The 19055-nt window shown below is 46.7% G+C and overlaps 1 protein-coding gene across 2 annotated transcripts in view; it reads left to right on the top strand.

Moving 5' to 3' along the window:
• adcy7 (adenylate cyclase 7) overlaps nucleotides 1-19055 on the top strand; it is a 52727-nt gene that overhangs the window by 24205 nt on the left and 9467 nt on the right. The window contains exons 12-22 of one of the 2 annotated variants that reach the window (XM_055648407.1): nucleotides 312-392; nucleotides 1691-1760; nucleotides 2695-2792; nucleotides 2877-2961; nucleotides 6334-6468; nucleotides 7970-8023; nucleotides 9969-10022; nucleotides 11821-11874; nucleotides 13987-14156; nucleotides 15310-15400; nucleotides 16816-16974. In XM_055648407.1, coding sequence (XP_055504382.1) covers nucleotides 312-392; nucleotides 1691-1760; nucleotides 2695-2792; nucleotides 2877-2961; nucleotides 6334-6468; nucleotides 7970-8023; nucleotides 9969-10022; nucleotides 11821-11874; nucleotides 13987-14156; nucleotides 15310-15400; nucleotides 16816-16974 — 1051 coding nt within the window. The remainder of the gene's footprint in view (nucleotides 1-311; nucleotides 393-1690; nucleotides 1761-2694; nucleotides 2793-2876; nucleotides 2962-6333; nucleotides 6469-7969; nucleotides 8024-9968; nucleotides 10023-11820; nucleotides 11875-13986; nucleotides 14157-15309; nucleotides 15401-16815; nucleotides 16975-19055) is intronic. The other variant, XM_055648408.1, reaches the window with a different exon arrangement.

Consider the following 19055-nt stretch of genomic DNA (forward strand, 5'->3'; position numbering starts at 1 on the left):
AATTAATCCCCGTTAGTTTGCCGTTTGACTTCCGGTTGCAACATTGAGATAGAAGGTTTAGATCACATCCAGTGACTTGGCCTCCACTGCCTTCTGTGTCAGAAAAATCCACAAATTCACAACTCTCTGGGTGAGAATGTTTTTTTCTCATCTCAGTATTAAATGGCCACCCCTTCATCCTTAGACTGTGGCCCCTGGTTCTGAACTCCCTCAACATTGGGAACATTTCTCTTGCAAGTTGACAGTCCATGACTCTATGTCTCTGTGTCGTGTGCGTTGGCGTGTGGTAACTACTATGTTTATTTTTGCAGAAACAAATCACAAAAAAGACGATTTGAAGAAGAGTTGCACGAAAAAATGATAACAACAATTAACGGGATAAATTCACACAAGTAGGTAGCGTTGGGATGGTGTTCTCACCGTGTGTGTGCGCATGTGTGTGTGTGTGTGTGTGCGCATGTGTTTATGTGTGAGTGTGTGCTTTGCATGTGTGCATGTGCGCATGTGTGCATGTGTGTGTGTGTGTGCGTGTGTGCGTGCGGGTGTGTGTGTGCGCATGTACGCATGCGTGTGTGTGCGCGCGTGTGGGTGTGTGTGCGTGTGCGCATGTGTTTATGTGTGTGTATGCTGTGTGCGTGTTTGTGCATGTGTGCATGTGCTTTGAGTGTGTGTGTGTGTGTGTGTGTGTGCGTTTGTGCGTGTGCATGTATTGTGTGTGTGTGTGCATTGTGTGTGTGTGTGTGTGCACGTGAGTGTGCATTGTGTGTGTGCGCTTTGTGTGTGCATGTTGTATGTGTGTGTGCGCTTTGTGTGTGTGCATGTGCGCATGTGTTTGTGTGTGCGCGCATGTGTGTGCATGTGCACATGTGTGTGTGCTTTGCGTGTGTGTGTGCTTTGTGTGCGTGCGCGCCTGTGTGCGTGTTTATGTGTGTGTGTGTGTGTGCTTTGTGTGTGTGTGCGTGTGTATGTGTGTGTGTGCGTGTGTGTGCGCCTGTGTATGTGTTTTTGTGCACGTATTTGTTTGCATTGTGTGTGTGTGTGCGTGTGTGTTGTGTGTGTGTGTGCGCGTGTGCTTGCGTATGTGTATGCGTGTGAATGTCGTTTTCTCCAGGCGATTAGGTCCCATTGTACAAAGAGTATTAACTTTTCAAAATACATTTTTATGATGGTACGTGCTGTTACAGTGAACTAGTACCTCTAAAAAAAAAGTTGAACTAGATATTCAAAATTTTAATATTACACAAAAGATTACTGTAGTAAAAAATAAAATTCATCAGATACATTAGATGGTCAGGCACTTAAACATCTTAGATTATAGAACTGCAGAAAAAAAAGTGCTGGAGTAACTCAATGGGTCAGGCAGTGTTCCCTGAGACCATGGGCAGGTATGTTCTCCAGAGAAATTTGCTTAATCAGCTTCTGTAATTGTAAATTGTCCCCAGTGCGTAGGATAGTTCCAGTCTGCGGGGATCGCTGGTTGGCACGGACTCGTTGGGCCGAAGGGCCTGTTTGCACGTTGTATCTCTAAAATCTAAGGGAGAGGTCAGTTGATTTTGTTGCAATGGAAGAAATAGATGAATTAATATAATGATTAGGTTTTTGTGATGGAGGTAATTGATCTAGCTGGCAACAGTTTAGTACGTGTGTGATCGCGGCATTCTCATTGATTGATTCCCACGTCTTTCTGCAGAGAATCAATTAAGTGCGGCATCTTTGCTGGGGTAACGCCATCTTTCAGTGAAAAGGGACTGGAGAAAGCAGTAAGTGTTTGTAATAAACGTGCGTTTACTGAGCCACCTATTCAAGTTATTTCAACGAAAAACCTCTCATTGTTCATGTTCATGTGATGGGGGCAGAATTAGGCCATTCGGCCCATCAAATCCATTCCGTCATTCAATCATGGCTGATCTATCTCTCCCTCCTAACCCTGTTCTCCTGCCTTCTCCCCATAACCCCTGCCATTAACTTGGCATCATGTTTGGCACAGATGTTGTGGGCCGAAGGGCCTGTTCTTGTGCTGTACTGTTCTATGTTCTATATTCTATGACACCGTACAACCGATAAGGCTCCAGTTTATCTTCATTACCGACACATTTATTTCTGTTTGTTTGACATCTCTTTACATCATCACCCAACGGAAATCTAACCTGGCATGGCATGGGGGGGGGAGGGAGGGGGAGGAGAACAAAGGAGGACCTGCAGCGGGATATTTGTAACTTTGTCGATGCCCTTTATGTGGCGACTATTCGCATACCCTGTGTGTGTAAAGCAACGAATTCCACTGTGGCTCGCCACATGTGGCAATAAAGCATCCATCCATCCGTCCATTTATTCATCCCTCCATCCATTTATTCATCTATCTATCTATCTATCTATCCATCCATCTATCTATCTATCTATCTATCTATCTATCTATCCATCCATCCATCCATCTATCTATCCATCTATCATCTATCTATCTATCATCCATCCATCCATCTATCCATCCATCCATCCATCCATCCATCCATCCATCCATCCATCCATCTATCCATCCATCCATCCATCCATCCATCATCCATCCATCCATCCATCCATCCATCCATCCATCTATCCATCCATCCATCCATCCATCCATCTACCCATCTATCTACCCATCCATCTATCCATCTATCCATCCATCCCTGTAACGGCCACCTCTTTTCTTTCTTCCAGTATCGGTCAGTTTGTCTTCCGTACATGCGATATTATGTTGGTTGTGCTACATTGATATTCTTTTCCATCTTTGTGGTCCATCTGCTGGTCATGCCACTGTAAGTATTATTAAACATTAAACACTTTAAAAATGTTTTATTTTTTTCCAACCTGACTTCTACTAAGTATGTTTCTCTCAATAGAAATGTTCTCCTGGGAATATCATTTGGAATTGCTGCCGCCGTGCTTCTGATAATTCTTTTTGTTTCCTTTGCCGGTTATGTGAAGGTGAGTTGAATCCAAACATTGTAACTGAGATAATCTACTGGCCTTTGTCACACACACGCTCACCAAAAGCTTGACTCTTTGTGATCTTATCGCTTTTAAAACCGGTTGATATCTTACATCAAATACTGAAAGATCAAACACAGAAAGCTGGAGTAACTCAGCGAGACAGGCAGCATCTCTGGGGAGAAGGAATGGGTGACGTTTCGGGTCGAGACCCTTCTTCAAATACTGATGTGTGCCCTGCTCTTTACCTTTTAGTTTAGTTTAGATGGCCCTTCGGCCCATCAAGTCCGCGCCGACCAGCGATCGCCCGTTCACACTAGCGTTAACTATCTTATCCCATTTTCGCATCCTACACACTGGAGGCAATTTCACAGAAGCCAAGTCTGTACGTCTGCATGTCTATGGGATAGTGGATTGTCACCTTGTCGTGGTGGAGAAGCTTGTGTGGACCTGAGATCCTGAGAGCGATGCCGTCTGGAGCTACGCTCCTGGTAGGGCCACCCCTGGCGGTAAGGTCGAGGGGGAGGTCTCTGACAAAGAGCAATCCAACCAAGACCTCAACGGTGGAACAGGCGGAGGACGATGGCTGACCTTAGTGGAGCGTCACAACGGCTGGGAAGGCGGATGAAGGCTGCAGCAGAAAAGGGTCTCCGGTCGTCTTGGACTCCATGCCACTGGATCCTGACCCAGATCTGTCTAGGACCGTGTGGGGTGGCTGTCTGTGCACCAGTCTCCCCACGTTAAACAAAGTCATGCACGGGCGTCCTCCATGAGAGGACAGTCATACTCGTTTCGAGTGACCACTGATGATGATGATAGGATGTGGGAGTAAATCGGAGCATCACAGGGAGAGCGTGCAAACTCTGCACAAACAGCGCCTGTAGTCAGGATCAAAACTGGGTCCCTGGCGCCGTGAGGCAGCAGCTCTACCGCTGCGCCACTGTGCCACCCTGTCACAATATCAATGCAGAAACAGGCCATTTGACCGTGCCTCATCTGTGAGCATAGAACAGTACAGCACGACACCTGGCCCTTCGGCCCGCAATGTCTGTGTCGAACATGATGCCATATCTTACTTACCTGCGCAGAATCCATATCCCTCCATTCCCTGCATATCAATTTTGCCTGTCCAACAGTCTCTGAAATTCCACATCTGCCTCAACCACTGCCCCTGGCAAGGCCTGGCAGGCACTGAAGGATCTGAAGAAGGGTCTCGACCAGAAACATCACCCATTCCTTCCCTCCAGAGATGCTGCCTGTCCCGCTGAGTTTCTCCAGTACTTTGTGTCCATCTTCGTTCCAGACACTCCCTGTATTAAAACAAAACTTGCCCCATCTCATTCAAGCATCTCATTCAAACATTCTCCCTTTCACCTTAAAGCTATGACTTCTAGCATTTGTTTAAGGAGGAACTGCAGATGCTAGAAAATTGAAGGTAGACAAAAATGCTGGAGAAACTCAGTGGGTGAGGCAGCATCTATGGAGTGAAGGAAATAGGCCACGTTTCGGGTCGAAACCCTTCTTCAGGGATGAAGGGGTTTTGACCCCGAAACGTTGCCTATTTCCATCGCTCCATGGAGATTTCTAGCTTTTGATCATTACACCCTTGGGAAAAAACCTCTGACCATTTCAGACTGGGATAATATTACGTCGCACTTTTAACTAAAATGCAAATATTTCCTCAAATTTCATCTCGTGCGGACAACTGTTTCAAACGTGAAGCGTAAGTGTTAAGAAACACAATGAACCAACATTGCTTTTAATTACCTCTGTATTTTTGGAGATTGGAGATCTTGCTTTACAAATTGCCAAAGAACGGCAGCATCCTGAATACCGTCAGGATGGGCGAGCAGTCTAAGGTGCTGCATGCGGGTCGCCGTCTCCTCTGGAGGTGTGCGTTCATAGAAACATAGAAAATAGGTGCAGGAGTAGGCCATTCGGCCCTTCGAGCCTGCACCGCTATTCAATATGATCATGGCTGATCATCCAACTCAGTATCCTGTACCTGCTTTCTCTCCATACCCCCTGATCCCTTTAGCCACAAGGGCCACATCTAACTCCCTCGTAAATATAGCCAATGAACTGTGGCCTCAACTACCCTCTGTGGCAGAGAGTTCCAGAGATTCACCGCTCTCTGTGTGAAAAATGTTTTTCTCATCTCGGTCCTAAAAGATTTCCCCCTCATCCTTAAACTGTGACCCCTTATTCTGGACTTCCCCAACATCGGGAACAATCTTCCTGCATCTAGCCTGTCTAAATTCTAGCGAGCGCAATCCGAGTCTATCCAGTCTTTCTTCATATGATAGTCCTGACATCCCAGGAGTTAGTCTGGTGAACCTTCTCTGTACTCCCTCGAGTCCCTTCGAATCCCACCCTTGACTGCGCTCCATAAGGCCATTCGGCCCCTCAAGTCTACTCTGCCATTCAATCATGGCTGACACCATCCTAACCCCATTCTCCTGCCTACTCCCCATAACGCCTGACGCCTACACTAATCACGAATCTATCCATCTCTGCCTTAAAAAATTATCCATTGACGGCCTCCACAGCCTTTTGTGGCAAAGAATTCCACAGATTCACCACCCTCTGATTAAATAAATTCCTTCTCATCTCCTTCCTTAAACATCCTTTCATTCTGAGGCTGTGGCCTCTAGTCCTAGACTCTCCCACATCCTCTCCACATTCACTCTATCCAAGCCTTCTATTCTCTGCCTCAAAGGGCGGTGGAGGCCGGTTCTCTGGATGCTTTCAAGAGAGAGCGAGATAGGGCTCTTAAAGATAGCGGGGTCAGGGGATATGGGGAGAACGGGGTACTGATTGGGGATGATCAGCCATGATCACATTGAATGGCGGTGCTGGCTCGAAGTGGCCGAATGGCCTCCTCCTGCATCTACTACCTATTGTCTTTCACTATTCGATCCTTTGAGCCTTTAGCTCCTTTTAATCACGTATTGTCTTTCTCCTGACTGGATAGCACGCCACAAAAGCTTTTCACTGTACCTCGGCACACGTGACAATAAACAAAGCTAACTAACATAGAAACATAGTAAATAGGTGCAGGAGTAGGCCATTCGGCCCTTCTAGCCTGCACCGCCATTCAATATGATCATGGCTGATCATGATCATGGCTGATCATCCAACTCAGTATCCTGTCCCTGCCTTCTCTCCATATCCCCTGATCCCTTTAGCCACAAGGGCCACATCTAACTCCCTCTTAAATATAGCCACTGAACTGTGGCCTCAACTGCCCTCTGTGGCAGAGAGTTCCAGATATTCACCACTCTCTGTGTGAAAAATGTTTTCCCCACCTCGGTCCTAAAAGATTTCCCCCTTGTTTCAATGTACTATTATTTTCTGCTCTTTTCAAAGCTCTGGATGAATAATAGCTCGTCATCAAATCCATTCTTTGGAATCTCTGAAGCTGTTACCAAGAAACCGATACTACGCCTGCCACTGACTCTGATCGCCATCGTTGTTGTGCTGGTCATTTCGGTTTTGAACTTGGTGAGTAACATTAGGAACATCGTTGAAAATATTTGCACATTCGACTCATGGCACGGTGGCGCAGCGGTAGAGATGCTGCCTTACAGCGCGTGCAGCGTCGGTGACCCGGGTTCGATCCCGACTACGGGCGCTGTCTGTACGGAGTTTGCACGTTCTCCCCCTGACCTGCGTGAGTTTTCTCCGAGATCTTCGGTTTTCTCCGAGATCTTCGGTTTCCTCCCACACTCCAAAGACGTACAGGTTTGTAGGTTAATTGGCTTGGTAAATGTAAAGATTGTCCCTAGTGTGTGTAGGATAGTGTTAGTGTGCGGGGATCGCTGGTCGGCGCGGACCCGGTGGGCCGAAGGGCCTGTTTCCGCGCTGTACCTCTCAACTGAACTAAACTAAAATAATTACTGCAGCTTATCTTATTTTATAAGTACTCATTATCAACAAAAACTATGTGTTTAGTTTAGAGATACAGCGCGGAAACAGGCCCTTCACCCCACCGAGTCTGCGCTGACAAGCGGTCACCGCACTAAGTTCATAAATACATATGTTCTAGGAGCAGAGTTAGGCCATTTGGCCCATCTAGTCTGCTCTACCATTCAATTATGGCCGATCTATCTTTCCCTCTTAACCCCATTCTCCTGCCTTCTCCCCATAACCCCTGACACTCATACTAATCAAGAATCTGTCATTCTCTGCTTGACTTGGCCTCCACAGCCGTCTGTGGCAATGAATTCCACAGATTCACCACCCTCTGACTAAAGAAATTCCTCCTTATCTCCTTTTTAAAGGTGCATCCTTTTATTCTGAGGCCAAGTGGGACTGGCCCTTAACACTATCCTACACACATTAGGGACAATTTACATTTATACCAAGTCAATTAACCTTCAAACCTGTAGATCTTTGGAGAGAATGGAGCAGCTGGGCTTGTACACTCTGGAGTTTAGAAGGATGAGAGGGAATCTCATTGAAACATATAAGATTGTTAAGGGCTTGAACACGCTAGAGGCAGGAAACATGTTCCCGATGTTGGGGGAGACCAGAACCAGGGGCCACACAGTTTAAGAATAAGGAGTAAGCCATTTAGAACGGAGACGAGGAAACACTTTTTCTCACAGAGAGTGGTGAGTCTGTGGAATTATCTGCCTCAGAGGGCAGTGGAGGCAGGTTCTCTGGATGCTTTCAAGAGAGAGGTAGATAGGGCTCTTAAAAATAGTGGAGTCAGGGGATAGGGGAGAAGGCAGGAGCGGGGTACTGATTGGGGATGATCAGCCATGATCACATTGAATGGCGGTGCTGGCTCGAAGGGCCGAATGGCCTACTCCTGCACCTATTGTCTATTGTATATTGGAGTGTGAGAGGAAATTGGAGCACCAGGAGAAATCCCACGCAGGTCACGGAGAGAACGTACAGACAGCACCCGTAATCGGGATTCAACCCGGGTCTCTGGCGCTGTAAGGCAGCAACTCTACCTACACATGCTATATTGAATATTATATATTTTTTATTTTAGTATTCCATACCAGAAAGGCCCAGCAAGACAAATGAGACAAATGAGATAAATCTCGTGAGTAGATGCAAATATTATTTTTCATTTAGTGAATCTTGCCTGTAAAGGTTTGCCTTGGATTGTTAGATTACACCACAGATAATTCTAAATCAATCTCTGCTTCTCAGTTGGCCAGTGGAGAACTAGATTGTTGTTAATTACCGTAAGGCGATGTACGCTTTGGTCCTTCAGTATAATATATTACTGTAACGAAGATTGACCCAAGAATGGTGGAGTAACTCAGTGGGACAGGCAGCATCTCTCGGGAGAAAGGGAATTGGTGACGTTTCAGACCCTTGAGGTCTGAAGAAGGGTCTCGACCCGAAACGTCACCCATTCCTTTTCTCCAGAGATGCTGCTGCCTGACCCGCTGAGTTACCCCAGCAATTTGTGTCTGTCTATGCTGGTATAAACCAGCATCTGCAGTTCCTTCCTACACTTACTATAAAGGTAGACAGGAGGAGAGAAAGATGTGGACATGACGAACATCAGATGCTGGAATCTTGTGTCGGACACAAAATGTTGAAGGAACGCATCGGGTCAGGCAGCATCCGTGGAGGGAATGGATAGGGAACGTTTAGGGTCAGGACCCTTCTTCAGACTGATTGTAGCAGGGGAGAGAAGGCTGGAAGAGAGAGATGGGGGCGGGACAATCCCTGGCAAGTGATGGGTGGATACAGGAGAGGAGGGGTTTGATGGCGAGACGCAGGGCCGGCCTTAGGAGGTGCGGGGCCCAATTGGGAACAATTTTGGTGAGAACTCGGTGAGAACCAATATAATTAACTAGGTCAATTTAATTAACTAAACCAATGACGGGTGTGTGTGTGTGTGTGTGTGTGTGTGTGTGTGTGTGTGTGTGTACGCGTGCGTGCATGTGTGTGTGTGCGCGCGCATGTGTGTGTTTAGTCCCCACCCCCCTGGTGGCGGGAGCAGATGCCGGGGTCCAGGCGGACGGGTGTGCGCTCAGGCCGAGGTTTGTAAACATTGCTCCAACCCCCGGCCCGGCCCTCCCTGTATTGATCACTGTGTCTCCCCGGGGAGAGAGAGAGAGGGGAAGCCATGGCTGTGTGCGTGAAGCACGGCGACTGGAGGGGCGGGGGCGCTGCCCCGGAACTGTGAGGGAACGACCCAGCTCCCCCTCTCCCCCTTCTCCATTCCCCCCTCCCTGTCTACTCCTTTCTTCCCCCTCCACCCGGGATAGATCTACCCGAGCCGAGAGTAGATTACCCTAGCGCGGGGCCCCCTTAGGCGCGGGGCCCAATTGGGAGCAATCGGTCCAATTGGCTTAAGGCCGGCCCTGGCGAGATGGGTGGAGAAAAGCCAGAGATGAAAAGGAAGCAAGAGGGGACTGAAGGAAGAAGAGTCTCAGGTCAGGAGAGGCGTTGAATGTAAAGCCAGAGGAAGAGAGATGGGAGATAAGGGGTGGAGGGGAAGGAAAGAGAGGTTAGAATAGTGGGAGAAATGGGTGTGAAGATGTTACCAAAAATCGGAGAATTCAATGTTCAAGTATTATCCAATTCAATGTTACGTTCCATTTATTGCCACTTGCACCAATTGGTACCGTGTGTGATTTGAGTTGCCATACAGCCGTACGAATAAAAATAACACAATACACGATAGAGTTTAACATGAGCATCCCCACCCAGTGGAGTCAACGTTTCCCACTGTGAGGGAAGGCACCAAAGTTCAGTCAACTTCCTGCTCGTTCACCCGTGGTCGGGGCCTTTGAGCGCTCCGCAGTCGCCGCTACGGGCGGCCCGACGTTCAAGAGAGAAAAATGATTTTTTTTGTTTAATGAACTCAATTGATCGGTCAATTGGCTGGCCTTGGGCCGTCAACATCGAATGTAATCGTTGCATGAACCAACTTCAGTGTTCCACCAATTATGGGCAGAAACTGCTGCTTAACACATTTTCGAATCATTGAAAATGACGTGCACTTTTGAATACTATTTTCTTTTTAGCATTCCCTACAAAACAACATAACTGCTACAGGAAATGAGACTTATAATCTTACTGTGAGTATATCTATATATTCTTTTCCATTTTGTTGTTTGCAAATAAAATGTTGCCTTGGTGTATTAGATTATGCTGCAGTAACTTGAAAGTATTTTGGTGCTTTGCAGTCGGGGCAATGGAACAGTTAGTGTAGGTAGGAACTATAGACTCAAAATGCTGGAGTAACTCAGCGGGCCAGGCAGCATCTCTGGAGAGAAGGAATGGGCGACGTTTCGGGTCGAGACCATTCATCAGACTGAGCATCAGGCGAGATGGAAACTAGAGGTATGAAAAGGTACTGAACTGTTTTGTATCGTCTCTGACCTGTCCAGTACGTTTTGACCCGCTGAGTTATGTCCCTGTCCCACTTAGGAAACCTGAACGGAAACCTCTGGAGACTTTGCGTCCCACCCAAGGTTTCCGTGCGGTTCCCGGAGGTTGCAGATGGTTGCCGGAGGTTGCAGGTAGTGGAAGCAGGTAGGGAGACTGACAAAAACCTCCGGGAACCTTCGGGAACTGCACGGAAACCTTGGGTGGGGCGCAAAGTCTCCGGAGGTTTCCGTTTTCAGGTTTCCTAAGTGGGACAGAGGCTTTACACCAGCATTAGGGCAATGGAACAGTATGTGTTACTCCAGCAATATGTGTCTATCTTTTGTGGAAACCCATGCGGTCACGGGGAGAGCGTAAAACTCGGCGCAGACACCGCCTCTAGTGATGATCGAACCTGGATCTCTGGTGCTCTAGAGGCAAGACCCTTCTTCACACAGTCTGAAGAGGATGACTGAAGAAGAGTCTCGACCTGAAACGTCACCTATTCCTTCTCTCTAGAGATGCTGCCTGTCCCGCTGAGTTACTCCAGCATTTTGTGTCCAATTTTAATGAACCAGTAAATATTGTGAACAACGATAATGAGACATATAACATACCCACCGCAAAAAATGTGGCAATAATAATAATAACAAAGTTAAAAAGTGATGCCTTTTTTGTAACGAGAACAAGTGAACCCCTCTGTGATTGTGAGGCAGCTCGATTCTAGTGCAGTACTGTATGTCGTGTTGTTACTTGTGAGCAGAGCACCAAGGCAAATTCCTTGTATGTGTACATACTTGGCCATTAAACTTATTAATTAATTCATCCATTCATTCATTAATTAATTCATTCGGCTTCAGGTGAATTACATTGAGGAATGCCTGTTTGAGGATCCAATTTAGAAACCACTTAAAAATACCAATTTCTGCCCTTAGACTTCCAATATAAATTGCCACCTCCAGGTTGTTGCTTCCAGCCACATACATCTAGGTTGCATGCTGGTAACGATATTGGGAGCGCAGTATTAATCAGTGCCTTCGTTTAGTTTAGTGATACAGTGTGGAAACAGGCCCTTCGGCCCACCGAGTCCGCACCGACCAGCGATTCCTGCATACTAGCACTATCCTATGCACTAGGAACAATTTACATTTAGACCAAGCCAATTAACGCACAAACATGCACGTCTTTGGAGTGTGGGAAGAAACAGAAGATCCCAGAGAAAACCCACGCAGGTCACGGGGAGAACGTACAAACTCCAAAACAGATAGCACCCGTAGTCAGGATCGAACCCGGGTCTCTGGCGCTGCAAGGCAGCAACTCTACCACCGTGCCGTCCTTAATCATTCCCCTTACTGTATGATTTATCACATAATTTTGCTAAAGACACGCGCGTCCATTTTGATGGCTAAAGATTATATGTGATAAACTGCTATCTTGCTTATTTTAGAACTGCACTTTGTGCTTAAAAAATGTATACGCTGTTTTAAACATTTTAGTTCTATTTTTTAGGATAACTTACAAAATAAGACAAATTCTTCAGGGTGTGAGAACTACTATCTTCCAGTGAGTATATCTACATTTTGCTGCTGCAAGTAGGAATTTCATTGTTCCATTTTGGTACATACTATGGCAATAAGACACTCGTGATTTTTCATTCTGACACTTGCAAATTAAATTGTTTCTGTGTTATATTTTACGCCACGATACTGTGAGATCACTTTAGTGTTTGTAAGTCGTGTAATGGGACACTATACTTTGTCCAATAATGAGACATCCATTTTCTCTTGTAAAAAGATATTGCTGCATTAATAACACAAGGTAGAGATAGATAGATGGTTGAATAGTACGGGTGTCAGTGGTTATGGGGAGAGGGCAGGAGAAATGATGCTCATCATATGTGAGTCTGTAGAATTCTCTGCCTCAGTGGTGGAGGCCGGTTCTTTGGATACTTTCAAGAGAGAGCTAGATAGGGCTCTTAAAGATAGGATATGGGGAGAAGGCAGGAACGGGGTACTGATCGGGGATGATCAGCCATGATTACATTGAATGGCGGTGCTGTCTCGAAGGGCTGAATGGCCTACTCCTGCACCTATTGTCTGTTGCCTATTGTCTATTATTAAATCCAAAGCCATAATTATGAATCTCAATAGGAACTGTGTACAAGCCGGTGCCTCCGCGCCTAATATATCCATAGATTATTGATTGATTTGAAATTGATTGATTAAAAGATACAGTATGGAAACGGGCTCTTCAGCCCACCAGGTCCACACCAAGCAGCGATCGCCCGCTCACACTAGTTCCATGCTATCCCACTTTTGCATGCGCTCCCTGCACACTGGAGGCGGTTTACAGAGGCTAATTCACCGCACGTCTTTAGGGTGTGGGGGAGACCGGAGCACCTGGAGGAAACCCACGAGGTTACCACGAGGGAGAACGTGCTAGCATGCAACACCCGAGGTCAGGGTTGAACCTGGGTCCCGGGTGCTGTAAGGCAGCAGCTCTACCAGCTGTGCTGACATTGGTTTCATCTCATGAATGGCACAGCGGTAGAGTTACTGCCTCACAGCGCCAGAGTCCCCGGTTCAATCCCGACTGCGGCCGCTGTCTGTACGGAGTTTTACATTCCCCCCCGTGACCTGCGTGGGTTTTCTCCGGGTGCTCCGGTTTCCTCCCAACACTCCAAAGACGTACAGGTTTGCAGGTTAATTGGTAAAATTACGTGTCAGACTGTGTGAGAGGTGATGTGTGGTAAGGAACTGGAGACGCTGGTTTACACCGAAGATAGACACGAACAGCTGGAGTAACTCAGCGGGACCGGCAGCATCTCTGGAGGTGGCGTTTCGGGTCGAGACCCTAAAAGGTGATCGCTGGTCATAGAAACATAGAAACATAGAAATTAGGTGCAGGAGTAGAGGCCATTCGGCCCTTCGAGCCTGCACCGCCATTCAATATGATCATGGCTGATCATCCAACTCAGTATCCCGTACCTGCCTTCTCTCCATACGCCCTGATCCCCTTAGCCACAAGGGCCACATCTAACTCCCTCTTAAATATAGCCAATGAACTGGCCTCAACTACCCTCTGTGGCAGAGAGTTCCAGAGATTCACCACTCTCTGCGTGAAAAAAGTTCTTCTCATCTCGGTTTTAAAGGATTTCCCCTTTATCCTTAAGCTGTGACCCCTTGTCCTGGACTTCCCTAACATCGGGAAGAATCTTCCTGCATCTAGCCTGTCCAACCCCTTAAGAATTTTGTAAGTTTCTATAAGATCTCCTCTCAATCTTCTAAATTCTAGAGAGTAGAAACCAAGTCTATCCAGTCTTTCTTCATAAGACAGTCCTGACATCCCAGGAATCAGTCTGGTGAACCGTCTCTGCACCCCCTCTATGGCAATAATGTCCTTCCTCAGATTTGGAGACCAAAACTGTACGCAATACTCCAGGTGTGTGGTCTCACCAAGACCCTGTACAACTGCAGTAGAACCTCCCTGCTCCTATACTCAAATCCTTTTGCAATGAAAGCCAACATACCATTCGCTATACCATACGGTCGGCATGGACTCGTCGGGCTGAAGAGCCAGTTTCCGCGATGTATCTCTAAAGATAACATTTTCAAATGATTGATTAATTGTTCAATAAAGTGCATATTCTAATTATTTTAATTTTACTTTGTGTAGTATTACGTGTGCTGTTGTATCCTGGGACTCATCGCCTGCTCAGTCTTCCTCAGGATTAGCTTTGAAGTCAAAGCTCTCCTCCTAATTATTGCCTGTGTGGTCTACAACATCATTTTCCTGAAGGATTACGCTTTCTTGTTCGAGCAGTATAAGACATTTCTCTACGGCAGGTATGATTTATTCGGCAGCGGTTACGGGGAGAAGCGCGGACAATGGGGTTGAGAGGGAAAGATGTGGGGAGTCTCGCACACTGGTGGGAGAGTCTAGGACTAGAGGTCACGGCCTCAGAATTAAAGGACGTTCTTTTAGGAAGGAGATGAGAAATTTATTTCGTCAGAGGGTGGTGAATCTGTGGAATTCTTTGCCACCGAAGGCAGTGGAGGCCAAGTCAGTGGATATTTTTAAGGCAGAGATGGATAGATTCTTGATTAGTGCGGGTGTCAGAGGTTATGGGGAGACGGCAGGAGAATGGGGTTAGGAGGGAGAGATAGATCAGCCATGATTGAATGGCAGAGTAGACTCGATGGGCCGAATGGCCTAATTTATTTCTATCACTTATGATCTTATGAGATAGATCAGCCACGATTGGACTAATTCTGCTCATATCACTTGTGATCTTATGATTTCACCAACGGAAAATTATAATCTTCTGTAATATATTCTCTCTATTCTCTCACTGATAGACAACACTTTGTTTCAGACTTCAGACACTTAGAGATACTGAGTGGAAAGTCCCTTCGGCTCGAGAAGTCTGCGCCAATCGACATTCGCTCCTTACACGCGCGCTATCCTACACACTAGGGACAATTTACAATTTTACAGGGGCCAATTAACCTCCACCCATTCACACTAGTTCTATGTTATCCCAGTTTCGTCTCCTGCACCTTAGGGGCAATTAAACAGAAGCCAATTAACCTGCAAACCCGTACATCTTGGGAGTGAGGGAGGAAACCGGAGCTCCTGGAGAAAACCCACGCAGGTCACGGGGAGAACGTGCAAACTCCGTACAGACAGCGCCCGTAGTCTGGGGCGAATCCGGGTCTGTGGCGCTGTGAGGCAGCAACTCTACCGCTGCGCCACCGTGCCGCCCATAACTCACGAAAGACAAGATTCATCTTTAGTTACTTAATGCTGAAAAGAAACAGTGCGTTATTTTTCAATTCCGGGACTCTATGAAAAATGTATATATTTGTCATTAAAAAGGTGCAGCATCACTTTTCTCATGTGCATCGTAAACCGATTATGCCGAGAGCCAATGACGATATTTGAACAATGTTGCAATAATTCGGAGCAACTTATTTTGTCCATTTTGTTTTTCTTTAGTGCCACTCCAAGTCCCACGAAAAATCCAAAGATTATGGCTAGTTTTTACCTCCTCCTGTTTGGATTCACACTGCTGTTCTTAATAAAACAGGTAAAAGTACTGTCGTCGATCATAGACTGTGAAGGAAGGAACCACGTATGCTGGTTTACACTGAAGATAGACACAAAATGCTGGAGTAACTCAGCGGGACAGGCGGCATCTCTGGAGGGAAGGGAAGGGTGACGTTTCGGGTCGAGGCCCTTCGTCAAACAAACAGCTCGTTCCACCCTTTGTGTGCAAAAGTTACCCCTTGGGTTCCTGTTAACTCTTTCCCGCGCTCCTCACCTTAAACCTACGTCCTCTGGTTGTCCATTCCCCTGCTCTGGGCAAGAGACTCCGTGCATTTACCTCATCTATTTCCATTACTGGTAGAGCACTCGATAACCTATTTGATCTCACTGCCGTAATTCAAACTGAATAGACAATAGACAATCAGTGCAGGAGTGGGCCATTCGGCCCTTCGAGCCAGCACCGCCAATCGCTGTGATCGTGGCTGATCATCAATATTCAGTACCCCGTTCCTGCCTTCTCACCATATCATAAAACATATAACCATATAACAATTACAGCACGGAAACAGGCCATCTCGGCCCTACAAGTCCGTGCCAAACAACTTTTTTCCCCTTAGTCCCACCTACCTGCACTCATACCATAACCCTCCATTCCCTTCTCATCCATATGCCTATCCAATTTATTTTTAAATGATACCAACGAACCTGCCTCCACCACTTCCACTGAAAGCTCATTCCACACCGCTACCACTCTCTGAGTAAAGAAGTTCCCCCTCATGTTACCCCTAAACTTCTGTCCCTTAATTCTGAAGTCATGTCCTCTTGTTTGAATCTTCCCTATTCTCAAAGGGAAAAGCTTGTCCACATCAACTCTGTCTATCCTTCTCATCATTTTAAAGACCTCTACCAAGTCCCCCCTTAACCTTCTGCGCTCCAGAGAATAAAGACCTAACTTATTCAACCTATTTCTGTAACTTAGTTGTTGAAACCCAGGCAACATTCTAGTAAATCTCCTCTGTACTCTCTCTATTTTGTTGACATCCTTCCTATAATTGGGCGACCATATCCCCTGACTCCGCTACCTTTAAGAGCGCTATCTAATTCTCTCTTGAAAGCATCCAGAGAATTGGCCTCCACTGCCTTCTGAGGCAGAGGATTCCACAGATTCACAACTCTCTGGGTGAAAAAGTTTTTCCTCATCTCAGTCCGAAATGACCTGACCCCTTATTCTTAAACTGTGGCCCCTGGTTCTGGACTCCACCAACATCGGGAACATGTTCCCTGTGAAAACTAGAAAGATCTCGACCCGAAATGTCACCCATGCCTTCTCCTCAGATGCTGCCTGTCTCGCTGAGTAACTCCAGCGTTTTGTGTCTACCTTCCATGATGTACCCGTGACCAATTTGAGTGGTTGAGTGAGATGCAGACAAAACAGCGTATTCTACCTCTTTACAGAATGCGTATTACTGTCGACTAGACTTCCTGTGGAAGAATAAATTTAAACGGGAGAGAGAGGAAATTGAGACCATGGAGAATCTGAATCGCCTTTTACTGGAGAATGTGTTGCCTGGACACGTTGCAAAGCACTTCATCGGTGAAACCAAGAAGAACGAGGTATGAAGATCTTCCCACCCACCCATTTAATCGATAATGTTTTATTATTAACGTTTTATGTGTCATTCCTAACTGTCACTGTATGTCAGGTTGTCACTGGCGGGCGGAGCACCAAGGCAAATTCCTTGTATGTGAATACTTGGCCAATAAACTTATTCATTCTTTGGTGGGCGCCTGGAACGTGGTGCTGCCGGCAGATATAATGGTGATGTTTCAGAGTTTTACATCGGCACGTGGATTTGCAGGGAATGGAGGGATATGGACCGTGTGGAGGTCGAAAAGGCCTCATGTTTACCTTGGCATCATGTTCGGCCAGGACATTGTGGGCTGAAGGGCCTGTTCCTGTGCTGTCTTGTTCTATTGTCCGAAGAAGAGTCTCGACCTGAAACACCATTTGTTCCTTCTCTCCGGTGATGCTGCCTGTCCCGCTGAGTTACTCCAGCAGTTTGTGTCCATCTTCTGTATTGTTCTTTGTTCTATGACTAAGACGGTAGTGGATGAAAAGTCAAGAGAGTTTATTGTCATGTGTCCCAGATAGGACAATGAAATTCTTGCTTTGCTTCAGCACAACAGAATATTGTAGGCATGAATGCAGAAGAGTTCAGTGTGTCTATATAACATAGACCATATATATACACATAAATAAACATAGAGTGCAATAGGCTGTTATAGTTCAGAGTCTGAGTTTAAAAGCCTGATGGCTGTGGGGAAGCAGCTATTCCTGAACCTGGATGTACCAGATTTCAGGCTCCTGTACCTTCTACCCGATGGTAGCGGAGAGATGAGTATGTGGCCAGGATGGTGTGGGTTCTTGGTGATGCTGGCAGCCTTTTTGAGGCAGCGACTGCGATAGATCCCCTCGATGGTGGGGAGGTCAGAGCCGGTGATGGACTGGGCAGCGTTTACTACTTTCTGCATTCTTCTCTGCTCATGGACGCTCAAGTTGCCAAACCCAAGTGAGCTGCAGTGGGTGGAGGTTCTTGTTGAGGTAGGAGTTGATTTGTGCCATAATCAACCTCTCAAAGCACGGGAAGGCACATCAGTAGTCTCCCTATCAAAGCGTGCGCAAAACGCATTGAGCTCGTCGGGGAGTGATGCTTAGCTGACAATTGAGCTGCCTCCTGATTTTGCCTTGTAAGAGGTGATGGCATTCAAGCCACAGTTGCCGAACATCCGTCTCATCCTCCAGCTTGGAGCAGAAGTCCCCTTTGGCCTTTTTGATGGCATTACCAAGGTCGTATCTGGACGTCTTGTAGACCTCTGTATCTCCAAACCTGAATGCCCGGGAGCTGGACTTCAGAAGAATGCGGATCTCATGGTTCATCCAAGGCTCCTAATTGGGAAACACTCAGAAGGTTTTTGTTAGAGGGCGGTGAATCTGTGGAATTCTTTGCCACAGAAGGCTGTGGAGGCCAAGTCAATGGATATTTTTAAGGCAGAGATAGATAGATTCTTGATTAGTATGGGTGTCGGGTTATGGGGAGAAGGCAGGAGAATGGGGTTAGGTGGGAGCGATGGATCAGCCATGATTGAATGGCAGAGTAGACATGATGGGCCGAATGGTCTAATTCTGCTCCTATCACTTATGATTCAGGACAAGGGGTCACGGCTTAAGGATAAGGGGGAAATCCTTTAAAACCGAGATGAGAAGAACTTTTTTCACACAGGGAGTGGTGAATCTCTGGAACTCTCTGCCACAGTGGGTAGTTGAGGCTAGTTCATTGGCTATATTTAAGAGGGAGTTAGATGTGGCCCTTGTGGCTAAGGGGATCGGGGGGGTATGGAGAGAAGGCGGGTACGGGATACTGAGTTGGATGATCAGCCATGATCATATTGAATGGCGGTGCAGGCTCGAAGGGCCGAATGGCCTACTCCTGCACCTAATTTCTATGTTTCTATGATCCTTGTATATGCTCTCTTTGAAACAGTGTTGATCTCTGAGATAGGCATGGACATTACTTTGGCAATAGACACTAAACGCTGGAGTAACTCAGCGGGTCAGGCAGCATCTCTGGAGACCCTTCTTCAGACTGATGTCAGGGGAGATGGAGATACATGGATCAGGAGGTGTAAGGTGTGAA

Source organism: Leucoraja erinacea, chromosome 17 (assembly GCF_028641065.1).
Source record: "Leucoraja erinacea ecotype New England chromosome 17, Leri_hhj_1, whole genome shotgun sequence".
In the NCBI taxonomy this organism is placed as follows: Eukaryota; Metazoa; Chordata; class Chondrichthyes; order Rajiformes; family Rajidae; genus Leucoraja; species Leucoraja erinaceus.